This window comes from Hippoglossus stenolepis, chromosome 6 (genome assembly GCF_022539355.2).
Source record: "Hippoglossus stenolepis isolate QCI-W04-F060 chromosome 6, HSTE1.2, whole genome shotgun sequence".
In the NCBI taxonomy this organism is placed as follows: domain Eukaryota; kingdom Metazoa; phylum Chordata; class Actinopteri; order Pleuronectiformes; family Pleuronectidae; genus Hippoglossus; species Hippoglossus stenolepis.
This window is the reverse complement of record NC_061488.1, coordinates 18837269-18862270: the sequence shown is the minus strand read 5'-3', so window position 1 is coordinate 18862270 and position 25002 is coordinate 18837269. Positions and strand designations below refer to the sequence as shown.

The window sequence follows — 25002 nt, the reverse complement described above, 5'->3', positions numbered from 1 at the left end:
ATGGTGAAAGGTCTCACAACCTCAAAACAATAATTTGTAGGTTTTATTGCCAATATGAATCGTCATTGCTCAGGAGCAGAATGAGAGATCTTGACCCGATTTCCTGCAACTTGACTGTTTGGCGGAGGCGTGCGACTCGAGGGTGGTAATTCTAGTTCGGATATGAAATGAGAGATGGAGGGAGGCGGGGCAGCGCGATCAGAAAGCACCTTGTTAAACTTCTTGTCTCAGATTACATAGACTAAACACATCACATTAACATTTACATCTGTGCTTTTTCATCGGATTCGAGACGGATTGAGAGATTTAACGGCAGGAATAACACTTTTTCTGTAGTTTAAATCTTTTTCTTCTCTTTTCTTTATTAACGCTCTCACTGTTTGACTCTGAGTGTGTGATCATCTTCTTCCATTTGTGTGAGAACTAGATTGAAATATAGATGTTGAAATACAAAACATGTACTGGCTCTTTGAGAATTAAAACTTGGTTTAAGGGTTAAAGTTAGAATTGGGTTAAAGTCAGGGGCAGAGGCTGGGTTATGCATAATTTAAATGAAGCGTACTCATTAGTGTAGAATTACAAATGGGTTTGGTGTGCACTTTTTTGGGGTTTATCACTCTGCCATAGTTAGAGGTTACACAAGCGCATCATAAAATCGCCCACCCACCCGGCGTAAACACAAGTTGATATATTTATGTTTTGCTGTTCTCGTCTCTCCTTGTGTTTCTGATTGTCTATTCTGTCTTTCCTTCATATACCCTTTCTCTATAACTTTTGGAAATATGAAAAGTGTTAAGGCACCAAAATATGAATTTGGGCCCTAAGATAAGATCTCAATTGGGCCACACCAACCCTGAATATACAATTCTGTGCAAACATGCATGTGACATTCTTCATACAGTGGAAATTAACTATTTGATGAAAGACTTCAATCAAGTACAGCAAATATGCTGGATTTAAATCTGTGAATTATTCACTTTGAAATTGGTGAAAGTGTCAAAAAATGCTCTCACAATGTTAAAGAAGTGGGAAAAAAAAGTTGGTTCTGCCCCCTGATCTGGATCCACAGCAAAATTTCATACGTTCTCCCCTGACCTATACCACATCCCTCCACCAAGGGTTTTGGGTGTAACATGCAATAAACCAGTCTGAGTTCCAGTTCCTGTTTTCCTCAAAAAGCCAGATGTGCTTGAACATCGGTGGATTGCTATAGGAATGGTGGCTTTGGAGGTAAGACGGAAAACAACAGAGAAAACCCTTTCACTTTGTACATGAGCAGATCATCTGTGTGTAACAAACAGAGTGTACACGTGTTGTGCGCCCGCAATGTAGCTGCCTATTACTAACTTGATAATACAGCCCTAAAAGAACAGAAAAATACTTGGCTATTGATTTTAGAAAAGGATTTTGTTGGTCAAAAAACAAAATACATGATAGTAAGTCACCTACAATTAACCTAACTAAACCTTATTGTAGTTGCTCTTTTGCTTTTATTATTTGAATGTTAATTTTCAGCTCTAGATGCACAGGTTTTTTGCTGCTTAAACCAATTTCCTGGAAACTATATGTGTAAGAATGTTTGAGGTTCACTTAACGGTGCAGTTCTTTACGCCTGTGGCCAGAAGCATTTAAACCTGTGAAGTTTCCAGTCTGTAGAGATCTGCTGCTCATCACTGTGAGTCTGTGTTGTTTGTTCAGACCTGTGAACACACACACACGCACACACACACACACACACACACACACACACACACACACACACACACACACACACACACACACACACACACACACACACACACAGGCAAGAGTGTGTTGATCAGTATGAGGGAGAGATGATGATGAACCATTAACCATTCAACAAAAAGGGATGCAGGTACTCGTGCCTTCCAACTCATTTCTATAACTGACCCATATGGTAGCTGGGTCATAGCCAAATTCAGTTTACAAATTACAACATTACTGCAACTAAAGTGAGTACACCTGTGATTTTCAGTTAAGTGTGCAGTTACATCACGGTGAATGCAGGTTTTTATACTGAAGAAGATTTCCAGGGGATGTGAGAATGATCGCAAACACTATCAATAAAAAGGAGCTTTAGAAATAGAAAAGAAATAGAATTTTAAATACAATTAACTCTGGCCTGACCAAGTACGTCACCAGAGCTGAAACAACAAAACCATCCAGCATCACCAGAGTCATTTATGTGAGACTGGAATCATCCATTTTGAATTGGTCATTGAAATTATAAAAAAACCTCTTACTAAGAAAGGGTGTTCTGACTCAAGCTGCAGCTGGTTTTTAAAAATGGATTTTTTTTAATGTTGTCTATTCAAACATTTATTTTTAATTAACCAGCTCAATTCTTCTTGGATACAATTGTAGTAAATAGACAGAATTGTATTTTTATTTTTTATTATTAATGAACGTATCATGTGTCCATATTTCACCAAATTCGGCACTGTACTTTCTCTGGCAATATATATGTGTGTGTGTGTGTGTGTGTGTGTATGTATTCACTTAAACACACACACGTACATACCAGCCTTTATTTAAGTACACACTCTTGTTTGTTTCATTTTGATATGTGATTATGTATTTACTAAGCTGTATAGTCTTGCTGACCCTGCACACACTGCAGTTAATAGGCTTCTATATGCAAATTAAAAAAACGTTCTGTAATTTTTGAGCCACTGTATCAGATTTTGGTTGGAAACGTCGTCACATCACAGTTTTTCTGTCGAGCACTAAAAGCTGAGAATCAGAGTTTGTCGTCTTGGCTTGTGGTGGAGGGAGTGAAAGGTCTGAAGAAGGAAAAAAACGCATTTACATGTTTATCTTCATCACAAGTCTATTTTCTCTTGAGACATCATCACCCCCCACTGTCGCCTGCGTCTATCCCTCCGTCGCCATAACAACCGTCACCAGGACGCCTGCCCCCTTCTCTTGGTTCAACATCCCCATTTTCCTTCTCTTTCTACCTCATTGATTTATTTTCATCTCCAATCATTGAGTTCTTTTTTTCCCTACATTTTTATTCTTTCTTCTTTTAATTTATTTTATTAATTGTATTTATGTCCATACTTAATTTTCTTGATTTCTAAAGTATTTTTTTTAAATTCCTCACCATCTTTCTATTTTACTTTATCTATAAATATATTAAAAAGACAGAAAAGTGTATGTTTTAGCAGTAAATCAGTTTAGAGCTGAAAAAGCCCAACAAGAGAACAAATAAAGTAATAATGCAGGGAGTGGCAGTTTAAAATCCATGTGACACCATAATCCTCAACAGAAAATCTATGAATGGAAATATGTAGACATGGAGTGAAGTTAAATTAGGATTTACAAAATAAGTGTTGAGAAGGTTTAGAAGTTGTTGCCACAAAATATCAGTTTTGTTGATCATTAAAAAGACTATATATTATTAACCATTACAGTAATTGTGCATCAGTTTGATATGTGTCTTGTACATTGTTCTCTGTCGAACAAAACGTGAGGTTTCTTATGTTTTTGGTTTTCTTGTTTAACTGCACCTTGTCAGGTTGATTTCTAAAAAGCTTTATTTGTTTTTCAGTATCGCAGTTTTTTCTCTGTAGAAGGGGTTGTCATGGTGACCACTAACACCACATTCAACAACCGTGGTATATATAGATATCTATAACATGTGTAACACATGCGCACACACTTGCATGATTATTTTTAGAAAACATCTTTGGAAAAAGTAATCACGTGATAATTTCAAAGCATCTATCCAATTCTCATCAGGGTTGTGTTTCTATGCCAATGCTGGTAGCCATGTGTGTACTTGTGTGTGCTGTATGTTCTGTGTATGTTTTAATGACTGCTTCCATTTTATTTTCCCCCTGATTAAGTACAAATTATGATGCAATATTAATGTACCTGTACAGTCTTTGCTGTGTTTAGATTAAGAACAGTAAGACATTAGCAACTGAATGTATTTAATAGAAAATGATTAAATTGCAGGCAAAAGAAAAGAAACTGACATCATGAAAAGACCTAAAGTCACTGATCAGTTCAAACTGCCCAAGATGCATTTCTCAATAGGTCAGCTGACCTGAAACCACAACATCTCCTTCAGATATCTGTTTAAACACAATCTTTTGCACAAAGCTACTTTCAGCATCAACTATAGCTTCAAATGGAGGACAAATGACTTAATGATTGAACAAAAAAAAAAACTACAATCGGACAAAGTGAGAAACCACTGCAAGGCTGCTTAAGATATTATAGTAACTTCCTTCTACTGAAGTAAGATGTAGTAATACACATTGATTTTATGATACAAAAGTAAATGTATTATGATAAATAAAGATTCATCCATATAATATCCTCCACCTTTAAACAGTCCTTGTTCACAGCACTTAATGTTTTCTACTGAATAAAACAAATACAATTTTTATATAGGAGCTATAGAATATGTGAGTCACCTTAAGTGCTGTCATCTTTGGGGAAAAAAGAAGAAGCAAGGCCATTCTTCAAACAGTGACATTGAGAAATGGACCTGGGGAGGTGGGACCAGTGTCTTAAAATAAAATCCTCTGCAGTATATGTTGCGATGAGTTGCTGTATATTCTAGGTTTAGGCTTGTATGTGTTTGCTGCAGTGCTCCGAATATATGATGTGTCAAATGAATTACCTAACTAATGCACAGTACTTTCACCATGTATGCGGCAAGCTGTATCCAAGGCCACATCATCACACTGCATCTTACAGTTCAATACTGCGTGCACACTCCCGGGAACATAGAATTTGTTTTCCACATGATTATTAGAATGAAACGAGGTTCACCCAACTTTTTTTATTTCTCATGCACACATAAGTGAGTGTTCAATGGAGCCACGGATTATTCTCTCTCTCTCTCTCTCTCTCTCTCTCTCTCTCTCTCTCTCTCTCTCACTCTCTCTCACTCACTAACCCTCTGTCAGACTGTCCATCAGCAACACCAGGAGAAATCCTGCCTGTGTTGGTGTTCCGTTAAAACACCCATAAAATGTTTACTGTCCTTGGCAGCAGGATTCTGAAAAATACTCTTTGTAGACACCAATTTCACTTTGTGCATTCAAGCAACAAGCATACAGGGGTGAAAACATCTATTAAAAAAAATGAGTCATTTAACACACTGACAGACAATTGTATTTCACATGTACTTTGACGTTTTAGTTTGGTCCTTGCCCTATCCACTTACACGGAGGAGATGGATATTGCTTCACATTTGGGGGGGCGTGATGTCGTCCATCTGTGTGTACAGTCTTTGCTGTGTTTAGATTGACATTTTAAGTAGGCACTAGTGCAGTTTGCTGAACCGTTTGACACCTCATACGCATCTATATGAAATGCCCACTGTCATGTGTGCAATTAATGCATATCTGAATTATTGGCATGTGTTCAGAGGTTTCATACTCATACACAAACGTGTACTTTAGCTGTACCAGGTATGTGGCGAAGGTAGTGTGCGTTAGTCAGATAAAAAACTTGACACCTCATTGTACCTCAAGCTTTTGTAGTGCATGTGTGGGTGTAGGTGAGTCTGTGTGAACAGATTGAGGGCTGTGTGCTGCATGTTATTGGCCCTCCGTAGCTCAGATGATGCTGTAACGAGGTTTAGTCATACACGCACACAAACACACACACAAACATGTACATGGACACGCAGTGACTCCAGAGAGCAGGAGAGTAATAGTCTGTTAATTAGCCTGTGGATCCCCTGCCTGTGTGTAGGCGTAGGTAAGCAGAGTGCACTCTGCAGAAAAACAAGTTAACATGTTTCCTCCCACGAATGTCACAGAGACCTGCTGTTTTAATCAGCGACAAGATGCATCATCTCGACAACTTTGGTCAGAAGTGAAGCTGCAGGTAGTTACTTTTGAAAGGGAGAATACTCATGTTGCATTTTTAATTTCAAATTTCCAAACAAAAATGTTTGGCAATGTTAATGGTATTGTCTTCTTAGCTCATGATGTTTTTATTGAAGGAAGTAAAATTAAGTGTTCGCTGGTGGAATTATCCTCGCACAAAGAGCTTAGAAGCCTCTCATCAGGCCTCTTCATAAACCTTATTAACAGCAGCGGCAGACAGCTGTTTCCAGTAAACTAGCTCAGACAAAGTTAGCAACTAGCTGGGAAACATAGTGAAGCTTTTAGCAGATAAAGAGCCAGATCTCACACCTCAGGGACCAAACCAGCGCTAAAAGGAGGGTAAATACTGGACTTAATGTTCATCAAATTAAGGTTAAGGTTGGAAAAGCACGGTTCTAAAAAGAAAACCTTCACTTCAGTCTCTAGTGGGACAGTCCTGAATTTGTACACCTGCCATCCACCCAAACTACCTCCTGTAGAAATATCAGCCAATAGGTCGTCTGTGGCAGCTTGTTTCGACTCAAGAGTTACGTTTTATTGTTAGGTGCCCTCCAGTGGCTGTAGTAGTTATGACATGGGCAAAGTAGGAAGTCAGGGATTGGATGGATGGATAGAACGTTCGATCGATCCTTTGTGAGATGTCAGCGTTGGTTATTTTATCTATGAAAGCTCCAGAACCTTATTTGTGTTTTATTATTCCAACTTAAGTAATAGGTTTTTGGGCCTACACTAAACCAAACTGTGACCATTACTATTTTCAAGAGTTAAGGTTGACACAGGAGGTATTTTAGAATAAATAGATTAAAAGTGCAATGATCAAGATGTGTTTTTGGATTTAAAGGTTTAAAGTATAATTTTAAAGAGGATGGCCAATGTTAAATTCTCTCAAAGCAACACTTTAGCTGAGGCCTCTGCAGCCACAAGTGGTATTGAATCCTGGGCTCCGAGTGCTTAAGCGGTTGTCATGTTAAGAAACAAAGTCTATCATTCTCCTGACTGGAGCTCCAACTGTGGTGTTCCACTCACTGAACTGAAACATGGGCTCCGATGTGTATTCCTCATGATCCCAGTCCTGTACTTTTAACAAACCCACCAAACTCTATTTAGAATTCTTGATATTTTAAGTTTCCTTGCTGAATATCAGAGAGGATTTTTAACTGATCAACAGTTTAAAACTCTTGAACATGCTGGGCCTGATTCTGATATTTTAAGCATAGGACTTTAATTCAGTTGGGCACATTTCATGAGAGAACGTACAGAGTAATCAAGTCACTGTAGTATCAAAATGATTTTTTAAGCTGTCTAAGGTTAAATAGTTGCGTAATGTTGCTTAAGGTTTGGTAGAACAACCGTCAAATCGCATTTCATAACGTGTGTGTGTGTGTGTGTGTGTGTGTGTGTGTGTGTGTGTGTGTGTGTGTGTGTGTGTGTGTGTGTGTGTGTGTGTGTGTGTGTGTGTGTGTGTGTGTGTGTGTGTGTGTGTGTGACCTGATTATGGTCCACACAAAGTGACGTGTAGGAGGTGATACAGTAACACCAGCTGGTCTCCATACTGATACACAGCACTGCCAGATCCCACTGTGTGTATGTGTGAGGGAGAAACAGACGAGTGTTTGTGTGTGAGCAGACTTCAGATCAGGTAACGCTCTGGCTCGTTGTCAAGGCGATTAGGAGTTAGAATAACTCAACAGCAAACCCACCTGCCATCTTTGTGCCTTCCATAATGATGTCATAATCCCAACTCATCATTTTAACATTTTCATTACTTCTTCCGTGAAGTCTCTCTGATGTCGCTCACATAGGTTTGTTTACACTCAGACGTGATTGGCATTTTGGCAACATTCAGGAGTGGAGGTCACTAACAATAGTGGCATACATTTAGGTTGTATGAATAAAACAATTTAAAATCGCATGGACGTGATCATCAAATCATAATCAAGTTCTTGAATTGTTTTATGTCGGTTTTTGATTTTCTGTGGCTCATTATGACATGATGGGGTTTTATGTAACACAGGTCTCATCTTTTTTAATCTGCAGCTGCATCCCTTTGTTTCTGTCAGGATGAGTGTTGAAATATTTACTAGTCAAGTATTTTAATATACACATTTTTTTCTATAGGATCTTGGGGAAGTAGTAAAACACAGTTCAGGGAATTAAGGTTTAATCTAGTAACATAAGATTAATGGTAAATTCAAAAAGAGGGAAAAACTTGATTCTATTTTTAACTTTCTTGTCATTTATGTCTTAAAATTATTGGATGAAAGTTCTGTCACTACGAGTTTTCTGTCAGTTTGATTTTCGAGAGGCCGTCAGTGTATGAGGTCGGTGTAGATCCTAATGGGGAAAATAAGCAAGTTGAGGTGGGTGTGACACTGAGAGCGAGGCCGGCGGATGTATGAAAACGTTGTAGTACGTAGTCGATAGTCAAACGTAAGCTATTTGAAAGGTGAACAGACTGTTAATGACCGACATGCGCTTAATGACCCAAATGCAAATATTTATGTAGGCTAAAGACGTGTAAATACCAACAGTGCTTTTTTACTCTGCTGCCTCTGTCTTTTTTTAAACATAAAAAACCTACGAGAAGTGACTACAGAGATTCAAAATAGAAACACAGCTTCCTCTGCTTCAAAACATTGAAAGCATGACAGATAAACGTCTGTCTGTCTGTATTAGTCTCACCCCAACAAGCCGTGTGTGTGTGTGTGTGTGTGTGTGTGTGTGTGTGTGTGTGTGTGTGTGTGTGTGTGTGTGTGTGTGTGTGTGTGTGTGTGTGTGTGTGTGTGTGTGTGTGTGTGTGTGTGTGTGTGTGTGTGTGTGTGTGTGTGTGTGTGTGTGTGTGTTCAATTGAGAGGTTGCGTCCTGCCAAGTAGAGTAAAGAGTCACCTTAAGTATTTGACAAATATTAACCTGATGACAAAAAACACTGAGTCGGTGTTAACTCCAAGCAGTTTCAACTTTCTCTGAGCACATTCCCATGATGGGCCGGCGTTGCCCGGCAGGCAGACAGAACTGGGCAAACATTGGAGTGGCCAATAATGACATAATAGTAATTGTTCTGGCCAACTCACTTTAAAATAGAAACCACTAACAAGAAAAGTCTAACACTCCAATGCTGTTACTCAGTCAGTCAGGCCCTGCTTTGGTGGTCCAGCCTCAAACTAAATATGTGTAGTAGTTATTGTAGTAGCTCCAGACCTGCCCATGAAGAAAATACATTTAGCTTTTAGGATTTATGGGTTCTCTTGATTATAAAACTAAAACCAGTAAATGTGAACCACGGCTCTTGTTTGTCTTCTAATTACTCTAGAGGTACTTTTATTAAGAAAACAAAAATGGCTGAAGTCAGGTCAAGGCTTTGTCGTGGTTGAACATAAGGTGCCCTCACCTTATCACTGAACTTCACTCTGTCATTTCACTGTTTGTCATTGCCTCAGTCACGTGAGACCCAAGTGATTGCCCCCTGGCTGTTGTATAGGACATAAACTCTCCCTCCTCCATTCAAGTGGATGGGACATATGTGAAATTATATAATTATAGGTAAAATACATTTATCTGAAAGATGGTTCTGTCATTTTAGGTAGTTCTTATCACACAGATGTTTGTTCAAGTGTTAATGTTTCTGGTAAGTGTAGTTTCAGTTAGACGCGATAAAAGTCTGAGTCTGACTCCCGATTGGTCGAGCCTGTGTATCGCCAGAGCCTTGATATCAGCTTTCTATACTTTCTATTGTTTTGTGTTTGTCGTTTGAATGGATCATGTTTGCAGGATCCCAACACACATTACATAACACCAACCATATTATCTGTTTGATATTACGTTTCACTTCATGACCTGTTTATAAAGTAATGAAGTGAAGAGAAATAAGCAAAAACACAATTACTTGACTGTCAATTGCTGTGTTTGATTCTGCTTTGAGCTTGTTTAAGGATCACTGTGTTATATACACTGTCTAGTACAACCACAGTCATGTGTTTTTGCTGCTGCCCTCTGAGTCGTGGTGGAGTAGTGGCTCTTGAGACAAATCACTTTTCGTACTCTGTGTTGTTTTGTAGATTTAGTTGTAACCTCAATTGCCAGTCTGGAGAGCTATGGCACTCCAGACTGTGGTCAATTGCGTCCTCTTTGCTTTCATTACCTATGAGATGCGTCAAGAACTTGATTGAGTCCACTTGTGGCAAATTGAACAATGTCTTGACTGCAAAAATATAGAAGAAATTGGCAGGTTCACCCAGGTGTCATGTTTCCATCACTGCCGATCGGAACTGCAGCCGATTTAAAAATGCGTCTACAGAGTCATTTGACCAAGAGGTGAATTTCAATTGTCTCCAAGGTCCTGGAAAGAAGGCAAACTCCACAGAATATTCTGACCCAATCGTGCAGATATCCTCTGGAGTTCACACTTACAGGTTACACTAATGTTACCTGCTCATTGTGTGTCTGCTCAAAACTATTTAACTCGGTTTAGCTTCTTAAACTGAATTTAAGGATCTGAATTCTTCAGCGGGTCACATACCAACGCTGTTGTGTTAAACATTTAATTCTGGAAGACTGGCATGCAATGTAGAATCATAAACGGCCGTAGGAATATGGCAACTTGGTGGTTCAGTGTAAACAAGCCGGGGTAGCAGTATTGCAGGGTTTTTCTCTCTCTCTCTCTCTCTCTCTCTCTCTCTCTCTCTCTCTCTCTCCACCATTGGTCAATCAAGGTTATGTAAACAGTGAAATGCCAGCTCCTCTCTCTCCTCACAGGAGGCGTGGCTGGATACCAGCACTGTGGTAGTGTGGCAAAGGTGAACGTGTGTGTGTGTTTGTGCTCGTGTGTAACTGAGTTCATGTGTTGCCAGGCAGGCTCCACTTCACATTTCCGCTGTCACCTCCTCTCTCCACCCCCACCTCACTGTTTCTCCCTCTGATGCCCCCCCGTCATGAGACTGGGCTCTCACCTTCCAGCACACACACATATTTGTGTGTGTGTATGTGTGTGTAATCCCACACCACCAACATGGGTTTAAAGGGGTCTATGGGTTCACATGATTGTTTTGAAATGACCTTGTCCCTTATTGTTACAGATTTATCTCTTTCTTGATTTTCTTTACTTTTATTGACTAATTACTCAGAGAATGATTCATGGATTTTGATAAAAAAGAAAAAATCCGGCATGTTTAAGAGACTGTTTTTATTGAATAAGTGAAGTTTGGTGCAGATCCAAATAGAAATCAGGATCTAATGAATTAAAATGTGGTTTTATAAGGCAACTGTTGGGCCTTGGCGGAAGAATGAGCTCTCTGATATTCTAGTTTTCTTTTATGAACCGTTTTCTTTGCCATCTTCCCTTTATCTCTCACACATGCTTATTATTACTTTTCTCTGCCATCTGTTCAGTTTTCATGGATTCATCGCTTCCTTCCAGACTTCTGTCAAGTCCCTTTTCTCATATTCCTTCATCATAATTTTTTCCTCACCTCAGTCATCTTCAAGGATTTAACTGGGGATTATGATCTTATTTCCCATAAATCTTGATAATTTGTCTCATATTCCTCACCATTGATAGTTTTGGGATTTTACGTGAAGCTGAATTTTCCTCTGTGTGGCGAGTGTAGCGTTTATGATGTGTTTACTGGTGTTTTACGACGTGCGATACACTCCTGCAAAGCCAAATGAGATTTTTCCCACTGGTGCGCTGTCCTGAAAGTGGCAGCACATGACTTCATCCATCTCTGGCCTCTTTTTCCTCTTTTTAAATCCTCCTCTCCTTGTTCTTTTTTCTTTTTCTATTTTCTATCTTTCATTTTCTTTCCTCTGCCTATTTTGATCAATCCTCGAATTTTTTTTTACATGGCATCTGATCACATGATACCATTTTAGTTTATCAGATCTGTAATCACAAGGTCAACATGTAAAATGTGCAGGTTTAGACGAAATAAAAGGAATAACATACAGTGCAGCCTGAACAGAAGTTTACATAGAAGCTTTACAAATATAGAACTAGTCTTTATTGTGTCAGCATATCTTTGTATTTAGAAATTCATCTGTATTTAAAATGGCCAAGACTTAAGCTGTTTTCAGACATGCAGTAAACTCTGGATAATCTCCTGACATTCAGAGGGGCTGTATGTGAGAACACAAATGTCCAAAGCTGACTTGCACTGAACGGACTATCTCCACCTGGCCCCCTAGTATAAAGTCTGCAGAAAGTGGGGAGAATCCAATATGAGCTGTCGGATTCACAGTGAGCGAGTGGGGGGGGGTTGATGACGCTTCATGCAACATTTGACAGACGAAAAAAATGTATATAAAGAAAACAAATATCTTCTGCTGAAAAAGTGGAGCCACACATGTAAAAGACGAAGATGTCAAGAAAAGAAAGTCACGTGATCTCCGCAGGGGAGTTAATACGTCACTTCCTGCCTCTGTCTTCTGCAACCAGCTGCTCCACCTCGCGCCTGAACTATGATTTGTTGCTGTTGTAAACGCGTCTGTGCAGAAAACCTCCCACTGTGTTGTGCAAGTGTGAAAAACAAACTGCGGGTGAAGTCCGGACCCAATTCTCCGGACAGGTCATGTCGGATAACGGCTCAGGTGAGAGGCTCCGGGCTTTCATTCCTCTCGTAGAAACTCCAGATAATGTCCGAGTGAGATTGAATGATGTTTATTCAGAGGGTTCACCGAGAGCAAGTGGGCGTGTCGATGACGAAACAAAACAAAAAACCTAAGAGACAACAAATATCTTTGGAAGAAAAAGTGGTACCATACACCCAGAAGACAAGCGTCGCTGGTGTAGATGTACTGTAAACAAATACCTGATCTCCCTAGCAGAATTTATCCATTACATCCTGCATCTGCCGGCTGCATCACCCATCACCCGACCGCTCCAGAGATTTCTGTGTCGTGAACACGTTTGAGCGGAGAATCTCCTGCTGAGTTGATCATGTGTGAAAGTCAAACTCCGCAGAAAGTCCGGACTCGATTCTGCGGAGACCTGAAGTGCATAAATTATTCTATGGCACAGTTCATCCAAACTAATAGTGATTAATAATGGGATTCATATTTTTTGTCAATAATAATAATCTATAATTATTTTAATTGTCCTCCATAATCTTATTATTTATATTAATCTTGAAGGATTTCTTTTTGATTTCTTCTCCCTTCTTTCTCCCTCTTTTCCTCATTAATACAATACTTTTTATTATTGTTGCCAGTTAACAAACAACCAATGAACCCCCAGCACATACCCCCTTCAGAGTGATACACAATTAAAAGCAAAAAAATTAATAAATGAAATAAAGTACAAACAAATAAATAAAAAGATAACTTAGACAGACTATGCCAATCCAATCCAATGCTCAAACTACACTAATATGACATGCTGGGCTATTAACAAAAGGATTCCAGGTCTTTTCAAATGTACTAGCAGTCCCAGACAAGGTCAACCTAATTTTCTCCAGTTTAAGAAAAAAAAAACACTTCTTTGATCCATCTCGCATGGGGAGGATTTCCATTGTTACAATATTAATCTTCTTGCCAGCAGGTTTGTGAACGCCATCAACTCCTTATGTCCATCTCTTCCTGCTTGAACCCTATTACCCCTGTTACCTAAGGCAGTCACTCTTGAGGGGGCGGGGCTTGCTGACATCACACTGGCTCCTGTGTCAGTTGGCCAGGGGAGGGGCTGGAGGGGGAGGAGGGAGGAGGGGGATGTAGACAGGAAAAGGCAGCACTAAGTGTGGAGGGGGGGTTTCCTACACACGGCAGGCCGGGGACGCTTTCAGCGACTCATTGTTTTGTAATTGTCCCAATGGCCTTCTGTCTTCACTGGAGCGCTGTAAAGCTGCGAGACGCGGCTAGAGCTGGATGTGCAGAGCCTCACACACACAGACGCAGACACGCTCGGCTCAGACGTGACAGTGAGGAAGTGTGTTTTACAGCATGAAGGAGGAACACACAGCAGCCGGAGAGAGAGTCTCTGAGTGAAAGTAGAAGAAAGAGGCATGGATCTCTCACCAGAGTAGGAGAGTAAAAAACTTTTCAACTACATGACATGGGTGAGTAGCAGGAATGTCTTTAGACTGACTTATATCTCAGGCTGTGACAGGTTTCCTTTATCAGTCTGGCGTTTTGCTTATCTCTTTGTTCCTCCTGCTGCGTCTCCTTCTGTCTGTCTTTTAAATGGTGTGAGTGTACAGACACAAAGAAGAGGTGGGGAGGTGTTAGCATACTGACCTATATGTGGTGCAAGTCTTTGACCGGGCCACTGAGGCAGATCACAGCTCATAGGTTTCATAAGGCACATTATGAAATAGAAGCAGGAGTTTTCCATATGGCATTTGCATGTTGGTTTATTCTGTTGCATCTCATTGTTTGTGGCTAGGTCTTCCACTTTTCAAGAAGACGTTGGTTTTACTTATTCCTAGAAGAAGTCCCAATTTATTTCTTAGTATTATTCTATAGTCTTTTTCGCTTATTCAGAATCTTTTTTGTTTTTTTGTGCAAATAATAGTCGCTCTCAGTCTTGGTGATTGAGCCATTACATCCAGTGTGAAGTGTTTCCTGTTAAGTTTTCGTAACAGTGTTTCCTCAGGTCTGTGGACAAAATGAAACAAATTGAAAATCAGTAGGCACAGATATCAGTTTGCCTGGGGACACTTTGTATGTAACACAACTGGATGTAGATGCCACTCATCGGTAGCTTAAACTTGTTGAACAACTGCAACATTTATTTGTAGGACATTTTTTAATATATGTATATATATATAAGGAATATCTTGTACTTGCTTTGAGTGTTCTCACCGATCCAAACAAAGCCTGCACTACGTTGTCGTAGTGTGTGATTTTGTTGATTCTGGCACCGCACTCTGACATATGGTTTATATAGAATGCAAAGACGGAGTAAGGGCGCCACATTCCTGCAGTGAACACTGTGTGTAAAAACTGCATTTCTCGTCTGTGCAATTTATTTTGCTACAGACGAACATGCAAGCTGTTTGTCTGGGTCACTGTAGCGGCAGCTTTGTCGTATATATGCAAACATGTATGTGTAGAAGAAAAAAACAGTCTCACATTAATTTACAAGTGAGAAGTTAAGAGTCGGTAGTGACTGTGTAGAATTGTGCTTATACTTTGTGAAAGTGTGTGTGTTGTTTTTCCCAGGTCTGTAACATCTATAGATTTGTGTATTTTTGTGAAGGTTTAATGAGGATCATATTTTTATAATCATACTTTTAATTGTAGTTGTGTTTTTGCTTTCATATCCTTGTGTCCTCTCCCCTTTTCTCAGGCAGTTTTAAACCAACAAATGACAAACATGTATGTGTTTGCAACTGTTCTGCTTTACAAACCACTTTTTCAAACTAAACAACACACAGACAGCATGAGTGTGTGGGTGGCTGCTTCCGTACATGCTCTGTTTTCTTGAGTGTGTTATGGAGGAGTGGTTTTCTTTGGAAGGGGGGCTTGGGGAGCGGGCTCTTATCAGCCGTGAGAGTCCCCCCTCAGCGAGGCCCTAGCTCCAGCATCCAGGGTTATGCAAGTTTTCAGCTGCTAGCCCTGCTGCCTGCCTGTGCCTCACACTCACATTGATATTGACTCCAGAGGAGCACACAGAGCAGTGGTCCAGCAGTCAGTGAGGCAGTCAGTCACTGAGGCAGTAGATTAAAGAGCAGCCGAGTGTAAAAACAAGGCTGAGAGGAGAAACCCACTTCTTGTACTTCTTCAAGTTGTTTTTTCTCAAAGAAGAGGAGGCGGTTTAGAGAGTTTGACAGGGAGTTAGAGACCTAAAGACAAGAGAGAGGAGGACGAAGGAAAGCTGAGGAGACCGGCTCTTCTCTTTACTCCACAACCATGTTGCTCCTGGATGAATCCGAGCCATTTGCAGGTATGTGACATCCTCACCCTGACCCCTGAGGCAGGTGTTGTTGAATGGTTGAATCCTCAGGGCCGGGAGGAAAGTAGCTGCGAAGAGAGGGGAAAAGAAATGGGTTGCAGAAAGGTTGGAGATGTGGGGATGCTTTTGAGGAGAGGAAGAAATGCTACACAGATTCTCAGCAGTTGATCTGATGAAATAGTGAACGCTGCAGAGGTGATTCCCAGCTGCATCCTGTGTGAAGAAAAGCAGCATGAATGAAATCAGAAAGAAGATAAATGGGGGGAAAGGGAACTGAAGCAGAATTTCCATCCAACTCCTCTCAGATGTGTGAAATGTGCAGCAGCAGTTGATTGACACGTGTTAAGTTACTTAACATTGTTGTGTAACACTGGATGCATGAAGCATGCACACTGGCTGTCTCCTCTCCTCTCTCTGTTTTCTCTCTCCACACCTTCATCTCCTCACAATTCTGATCCTTTCATTCACTCTCTTCTATTTCCGCTCCCTCCGTTTAATTCATCCCATTCTCTCCCTCTTCCAGTCAGTCCTCCCTCCATCTCTCAGCCGGTCTCTCTCCCACGTGTGCCCGGCTACCTCTCTTGTGTTGTCGTCTCGGGCCCACCCTCCTATTGGTTGTTTCTACGTTACCTAAACCAATGCCACCATGTGATTGGTGGATGTGTGCAGCATCGGGCCATGCTGAAAGCGTGAGCCTGTGTAGGCAGGAAAAACATATGGTTCATCAGACCAGTGGGTTATGGAGGTAAAGTCAGGAGGCAGAGACAGAGAGCCACTAAAAGGAGTTACTACTTTTGTCTTTACTTAAACTGCAGGGACTGAAATTTAAACTTTTCACATTTGTGTTAGTTTGTCAACTTACAGGAGGTAAAACATTCAACTCCAGAAAGATTTAACTGAGCCCCGGCGTCAGATGGGCCTTTTTGTGTATCTTTTCCTGCAGGTTTTGTGTCATTTTAAGTGCAGCCTGTTAACACGTCAAATGTAAGAATGAGTATGAGGTTAATTACGACGATGGAAATCTACCCCCCAAATGTTTCAACATTTAATTTCAGCATTTTGCATTCATAGAATTGCAAACATTGTGATTAGATTAATCATGAATAACAACAAAATAATAATGTTACATTGATCTATATTGACTGATATCATTTGGCCCACCCCTTCTTTTATACATGGTAGTAATATAAACTTTAATTATAATAAAGTCAGAGGAAAAGTGTAAAACTCACAGGATGACAGAATATAAAACACACCATCAGGTGACTGAGAATGTTTCCTTAAACTCCTCAGTTGCCTTTTCTGTATATTTAAAATTGATGATTGTCAAACACACACAAAGTCAAATACGTCACTGTCCTGACTGTGAACATCCTTCACCCTTGTAGCTTTGTTTGTCCCGATATTAGAAGAAGAGAGATGGTGTTTGCGTTTGTTCAGCCAAAGGTTAGAAAAGCTGCGGATGCTCATTTATCCCTGGGCTATAGATGAAAGCGACCGCTGCATTTGAAAAGATCATCCGATCATGATTAGGACTTTTAATTTCCATAAAAAGTTGACCTCTTTCGTTTTGATGTTTGTCAGTCTTCACCGCGTTGTGCTGCGTCTGCATCTCATTGTGTTGGTGTTTTATTTAGAAAAGCCTCCACAGAGATCCTTTATGTGGAAATAAATAATGTCTACATTCTCGTCATTCTTTGATTTGCTCTGCGTTTGAATCGCTGTGAAAAGGGACACAAGATGCCTTGTCCCTGCGAAAAGTGGCACGTCAAAGGATACACCGCTCTCCCTCACATCTATTGTGGAGGTTGTGTGTGTGTGTATTAGTTATTTGCACACATACCTGCCTGGTAGTACAGTTTGTTCATCAGGAAATCATTTTGTATCAGCAGCTGTGGTGCAACACAACAGGAAGGAGCTTGCTTTAATGATTCTCCTGTGGACGCTCCTTTCGGATGTAATTGGCCTCGGCACGCTGGGCAGGAACAACCTGTCCTGTTCAGACCAGCCTCAAGGTCTGGGCCAAACGCTGCAGAGCACGTGAATCCTGGCTGCTTTCATAATGCTACAGCGTGCGGGATGTAGGCTCAGCTGAACCGGACACATGGCTCCCATTTTCACCTCCCTAATGTTGTCTTTGTTAAACATCGAGGTTTTCTTTTTAAATCTCTCTGCTTCCTCCTGTCAGACCATAGCGCTGCATTCTTTGTTCTCCATCAATGTGAATTTCCTCCTTTTTATTTCAGCAACAGTGGCTTTTTCCTCTCTGTATTTGTCTCTCACTCTGCAGGTATAGATCTCAGATTGAATTCCCCTTAACTGCAGCTTTTAATGCTGTTTGTTTGTCTCCTGCTGTCTTACCTTACTTTCACCCATCCCCTCCTATTAAATGCTTGCCGTGTTGTATAGTGTCTAATGATCAGAGAGTGAACATCATGAGGATAGTGGGGCCACGTCAAAATTTCACAAATACTACATGATAACAATCAGACCTAAAGGACCTGAATAATCACTGAAATAATATTGCATGATTAGCCGAGCGTTTTATGCAAATAACCACACGTTCTCTGTCGACAAAATGATGTTGAAAATAACATTAAACATGCCAGGGTGTCCAAAATCACGTTTGATGTCTCGTCCACCTCATGTAAGCTGAATGACAATGTCCTTGCATAACAGCTTTTCTTCCTCATGTAGAGAAGACTTGCTGCAGTGCTTCCATAACAAGGCAGTGTGCATGTCTGACAGAGGGCAGGTCCACAACAGAATAAAGATTCAAGAAAGTTACTGACAGAAAAACATGCAACAGTTCAATAGAGCCTCTGAGGTGTAGAACAGGCACAATAAAGAAAATACAGTATACAAATGCATTATGTACGTATGCATATGTTTATTACTTCTGCCATGGAGGTTAGTTTTTCATTGTTGTCTATACACAAAAACGACTGAAATGATGTTATTGAAACTTGGTGGAAGAGTGAGGTCTGAGCCAAAGAAGAAACCATTAACTTTTGGAGTGGAGTTGATCCAGGATTCTTCTTTATCGCTTACTTAAACTCAACATTTGTCAAGAAATAATGCAGAGATCTTGATGTGTGAGAGGTACCGGATGTATCTGTTAACTCTCCTTTGACTCTGTGGTTGATTCCAGTCATTCAAAGCCTTGTGAAACAATATTTACTCTTGTGTTGCAGAGATCCCTGTTTGTCTCCTGTGTTGCTTCTTGGCTGCCACAGAGAGAAGCTGCTTTCTTTTGTCAATAAGGGTTTACATAACACGCCACAGTCGGACCAGCTCAGTGATGAGTGTGTGTGACCCCTCTCCTCTTATCTGCCCTCTTCCTCCTCTTCCTCCTCAGCAGCAGTGACACACTGGCCTACTAACAGCTCGTTCTTCCTCACCTCACCCCTCCACTCCTGTCTCTTTACCACATTAATGTCTCTTTATACTTTCCCTCTCATCCTTTCCCCTCATGTTTTGTCTCTTACCCCCATTACACACACGTGTGTTAGTGTTTCTCCTGTTTGGCTTCCTCCACGAGCAAACCCATCTCTACATTTCTAGACTTTCTCACCTTCTTGCTTGTCTTCCCTGTTAATCACTGACCTCCCCGCTGGAAAAAAATAAAACCGAGAGTTGATAAATAAATAGGCCACTAGTCTGTGTCGTGCCCTCTTGTCCTCTGAATGCCACCTATGTAAGCAGATTACAGATGATGCAGTTATTTACTACAGCATGAATCCACCTCTTCCGTCTCTCTTTCTCTCTCTCTCTCTCTCTCTCACATACACAGCCAGCAGGAGGGTTTTATAACTCACCTGCCTCGCTCTAATAAAGCGGCCTTAATAACTCATTCAGGGCAGACTGTTATATAAGGTGTGTGTGTGTGTGTGTGTGTGTGTGTGTGTGTGTGTGTGTGTGTGTGTGTGTGTGTGTGTGTGTGTGTGTGTGTGTGTGTGTGTGTGTGTGTGTGTGTGTGTGCGCGGATTTGTCATGTTGACAGCTACAGTCGTCTTGTTCAATTGTTTCTCAGTTATGTAACCCAGTTAGATCTTGGTCCGTGTTTGGAAGGACACCACGGCTGCCTCTCCACAAGTATTTCTTCTTCTTGGTTTTGTGTTTTTCTTTTCTTTTGTCTCTCTTTTCGATTGTGCTGGTGTTTTTTTTTCCTCACGTTATGAACAATTGACTGTGAGGAAGAAAAAGGTGTTGAAGTGTCTGAGTATCAGGCCTCTCATTTTAACCCACTTCCCTTATCTTTAGGCATGATCTTTGCTTCAGTCCAATCGGTCAATCTGCGAAAACCAGCTGGAGAGGATCATTGGGATCTCCTCTTACTTCCACTGTTCTCACCATTAATCACAGTGTAAATAACAGAGTAGGAGAATGCTTCTCCACTCTATCAGATGTGACAGGCATTAATATCCTTCTTATTTACCTGATTGGCAAATCCCCATGTTACGTTACTTTAGTCAGATATGTTGTTATTCACCACACTCAGTCACGTTTCATGTGCCTGAAGTTAATTCTGAATTTGGAAAGATCGTATTTGGATTTAATACTCCTGATACATGTAGTAAACTAGAAAGAATTAATACATTGTAAAAGATGATTCTCATTGGGTTATCAGCTGTTCATGGAAGTTTTTTATGTGTTTTTAATTTTTGTATCTCCTGCTCACCAATCATATTTTCTGAGAGGATTTTCCAACACATGTTCATGGTTTAATTTTCATATCAGGTATTTCTTTCTCAATTGGACTCTCCTGAATCAATTAATTATAATCAATAATAAATAAAACTTTCTTTAACATTGTTACTTTGTTCAAGACAAGGTTTTTGGCCAGATTTTGCCTGATGACTCATTTTTGAAATTCTTCAAAGGGACAGCTTTGCTTTAAATCATCAGCTGCAGAGACGTTTTGTTTCACCTCATTCTCGCCCACAACCAGAAACAAAGAAACATCTGGTGGAGCAGGATGTTTCTAAAAATGTAACACAGTGTCGTAAAACTTGGTGGAGAACAGTTTGAGTCAGATGTGACCCCACACCTTTTTTTTTTAAAGAAAATCCTTAAAAACTATTTCACTATTATGTCCTTTACTGCTACACTCACCTCGGATGCTCATTATTCCAAATTGTTTTGAAGTAATCATTCAATCAGTCAGTAAGTTGGTTTAACTGATTCTGATAACTGCAAACAAAATGATTTTCTTCTTCTCATGTGAGAATTGATGCTTTCTTTGTTTCATAACGATGTAAATTTTATATTTTGGTTATTTTTAGACCAATTACTAGACATCACATCTAGTTCTAGGATATTGATGAGCATTATCCAATGTTCTGTGACTCCCTGAAGTCCAAGCAACACAATAAGTAATTTTTGCAATTTATTTCAAATTAAGTGTGCAACTCACAAACATAACAGCAGAAGAGTTTTATGAATGGAAGGACATCAAACACCCAGGAAATCTAATAATTATTTTGTGGTAAGACTCAGAAACTGATTTAAAAAAGGAATTTATTAAGAAGTTGTTGTTGCAGGTTTCAGAGTTTACTTCTTCAGTCTTTTGTTAAATATTCAAGTATTCATCTGTCTAACAGTCCATCAGTCTGTCCACCTTCATCATCGTAAACCTGCTTGTACGTACCCGGGTCAGACTCACTATTTACGGCATTGACTCAAACTTTGTGCTTCTCAAGCTCTTCATGTTCTTAAAACATCCCCATGTTCATCTGGGTGTGCCTGCTCTCACGAGTGTGCTCGATGACTCTTTGTGTGTGCGTGCGTGTGTGTGTGTATGTGTGCACACGTACAGGACGTGAGGTTCTTGTGAGCATTCTGGTTGTATAACCGCCAGAGGCGGCAGTTACATAAGCGCCCCCCCTCGCACAACCAGCCCTGGCGTCGGTGGCCTGTCTGTTAGAAAGCAACTCTGTCTGAGTGAGACTGTGTGTGTGTTTGTGTGTGTTTGTGTGTGGGTGGGTGGAAATAGAACAAAGTGTGTGTTGCATGGTTTTGACCTCGATACTCCACTGACCAGCATTCACATTGATCTGTAACCATCGTGTCTCCATTTCAGTCGTGGTGACATTGTGACCTCCCTCCTCACATTTTCACACAAACACATCTGAACCAACGCTGCTGTTTCCTCATATCAAATCATTTCCCTGACGTCTCTGTTACATTTTAATTTGCTGGAATATTTTACCTACAAGTCTTTTAGCCCAGCTAAGTGTGTGGTGGTGTATTTGCCTCGTTAGCGTGTTTGTCTGTCAGTCTCTTGGACTCGTCAGGAATTCAAAAGTCAATATGAAGGTAATCATATAACAGTTTGGCCACAAGCCGAAGTTAAATAACATTTAATAATAGTGATGAAGCAGCCATTACATAACTGTTGTGTTTATCTCTGGATGAAGGGGAATCCCAGACTTTATTTTTTAAATATATAGGGTATTTTTTCTGGAATTAGTTTCGCCCACATTTTAATAGGAATGGTGTGTTGGGTGTGGCCTTTAGTTGTAAACAACATCCTAATTGTAATTTGGATTTATTAAGGGGTTTGTCTTGATTCTGTTGTGTGGAATTTTTTCCCGCAAAGTAAGGATATCAAATTTTTACTTAATTATTTTATTACACATTATAATGCAGTGCAAGTATAGCACCACATCCTATTGGATTTTGCTCCTGTTTGTTTTACCATATGAGCATTATATGTTCAGAATTGCATTATAAGTAGGTTTACTTGAAAATGAAGGCATACTGTAGATAAGGAAAACAAGCCATTATGAAAAAGTAATCTAATCAAGGCTTATATGCAGATACCTATATGTCTGTAAAAGGCTCAAATTGTCCAACTGCTTAATTGCTGGGCTCTATCATGCAAGAGAACCAATAAAAACAGTTGGTTGAAGTCGGCATGAGTTGATGTAGTAAAGAGCTCGATGGTGCAATGAGCGTACTCATACGTATCGGAGAGGAGGAAAAATGATGGGAGATAAGACATAATTTGACAAAAGCAGAGGAGCAAGAAGACAGGCAGACGTTACAAGGGTAATTTAGAGATGAATAGAGAGGAGAGGTGGAAAGAAAAAAATCAAAGTAGAGCTGGATGGAGTATAAATTCAGAAAAATACAGCAGTTAATTTAGATGAAGCAAGATAAAACTTTGAGACCACAGGTAGTGAGATGAAGAGGTGAGGAGTGAGAATATTAGAATGAGGAAGGGACTGCTGTGGGGACAAAGAGGAGGACGAGGTCAGATAAGATTGTCCGAAACTGTAAATCTCTGCCATTTGGGTATTCCCAAAGCAGAGGCTTCTAATTTTAACCAAGAAAAAGAGATGTTTTTAAAAAGGAAGTCAAATCAGTAGGAACTGATTTCCACACATCTATAATTTAATTTGTAGTTAAACAGGCAGTTATGTCGCTCCAAAAATCCCCCATTGGAAAAAAAGGTTAAAAAAGATTTGACAAAAATCTAATTTTGCCCCCTTACTTTACCCGCATTTTTGTTTTGTTTTTTACTTTTAACATATTATATATATTTAAACCTTTTTACTGTTTTATCAGATTTTTACATTTCAAAATAAACTCTCGCTACCTTTTTTCTTTTGAGAAAACTGCGTATCTTATTGACATAAGAGGAAATTGATAGGCTCATTGTTCACTGATTATTTTATCTGGAACTGTGGTTTCAAACCTCTTATGTGACCAACTCTTGTTTAACAGAGAAGGAAAACGTTGTCCTCTCCCTGACATTTGAAAAAGCAAAAAGTTACACAATTCACATTTAATGTTTCAAACATGTTGAATAATAAGAAGAGAATGGTTATATTTATGGTTCCGAGAAGAAAGAGTGTAAAATGGATTAATTTTCCTTCCCAGAAGCGTCTAGATCAGAGTCCCGGGGTGATTTCTGAATGAAACAATAAAAAGATTAATAATTTCTGTACTGTTGCGCAGTGATACCTTTATCCCGACATTTCCTGGCTACTTCCTGGAATCCCCATCTGTGTTGGATAAGCACACTGTGTGTGTGTGTGCGTGTGTACAGTGTGTGTGTGGGTGGATTCAACGTCATGCTGTAGTAAATATCTGCGTCATCTCTAATCTGCTTACGTAAGTGGCATTCTGAGGACAGGAGGGCATGACACAGACTAACGGCCTTTTTATTTATACATTCAGTTTTATTTTTTCAGGGCTTGGAGGTCAGTGTTTCACAGGGAAGACGAGCTAGAAGGGTTTGCTTTTGCAGGAAGCCAGACAGGAGAAACCCACACATACCCACACACACACACATGACAACTGTGGCTCCTTAGTTCAGAAGTATGTCTGTCAGGTTAAGGGACAAAACAGAACCTGTATGTAGGTCACACTGTTTAGAGACTTACCTTATCTCATGTTTTCTGTGTGAGTGCATCCCAGTTTGGCCTCCGCTGTCTGAGTTCATGATTAATGGATGGAAATAAATGTCATGCAGGTATTAGGTTGTGTAAAGAAAAAAAAATCTTTAATTCTCCGACCATGAAACACCAGCCTTGCTGCAGGCAGCGACCTAATAACAGATTTCTGACATTTAGTAAGATTTCACATGCTTGCCTGTATTTTGGGTTTCATCATGAAACAAACCCCACTCAAGTGTCTGGCTTCAACCAGACAGAATCAACAAGTACAATGATATTGTACCCTCACTCTGTAGAGTCTCAAACAAACCTGTCAACTGCATAAAGTTTGAGATTACTTCTGTGCAGCTCAGCTTCTTGACAGCTGCGATAGATTTTATTATGATAGCAATTAGCAGGTCAAACGTACACTTAAATTAACTATTCTTGAAGTGTCCATTATGAGTATTTTCTCTTGTTGTGACCTGATTGGTTGCTGGGCAGAACCACAGACTGAATATAAAGATAGACGACACATCTCCACTTCCTCACACTATCAATAAATAAAGCTGTTTGTTGCGGACATGAATTCTGCACAGTAGCGACCGGTGTATGGAGCTGCCGCAGCAAGGTCCCACCAATACACGCTACAGTTTCAGCTGTCAATCATGGCGGTTCACAGCTTTTTATAGCAACAAATAACCGAACGGAAATCATCTTTGAGAAAATATATTTTGTTTTTTTAGTTTGGTCCACATCCCATTCACTTGCATAGAAAAGGCAGGGTCTGTGAAGGCAGCCCGCCAGCAGGGGGCTATTGAGACACAGTGGCTTCACTTTTGTGGAGCCGTCAAGTCGT

At 40.1% G+C, this 25002-nt stretch overlaps 1 protein-coding gene across 4 annotated transcripts in view; it reads left to right on the top strand.

Annotated features, from left to right (window-relative positions):
* The window catches only part of LOC118110984 (helicase ARIP4-like), a 69644-nt gene that overhangs the window by 20259 nt on the left and 24383 nt on the right, over nucleotides 1-25002 (top strand). The window contains exon 1 of one of the 4 annotated variants that reach the window (XM_047340306.1): nucleotides 13704-13921. The exons of 2 other annotated variants lie outside the window; for them this stretch is intronic. In XM_047340306.1, the coding sequence (XP_047196262.1) occupies nucleotides 13918-13921 (4 nt within the window). In that variant the 5' untranslated portion in view covers nucleotides 13704-13917. Of the gene's footprint in view, nucleotides 1-13703; nucleotides 13922-15411; nucleotides 15751-25002 lie in introns of those variants that run through there. One more of the 4 variants, XM_047340305.1, reaches the window with a different exon arrangement.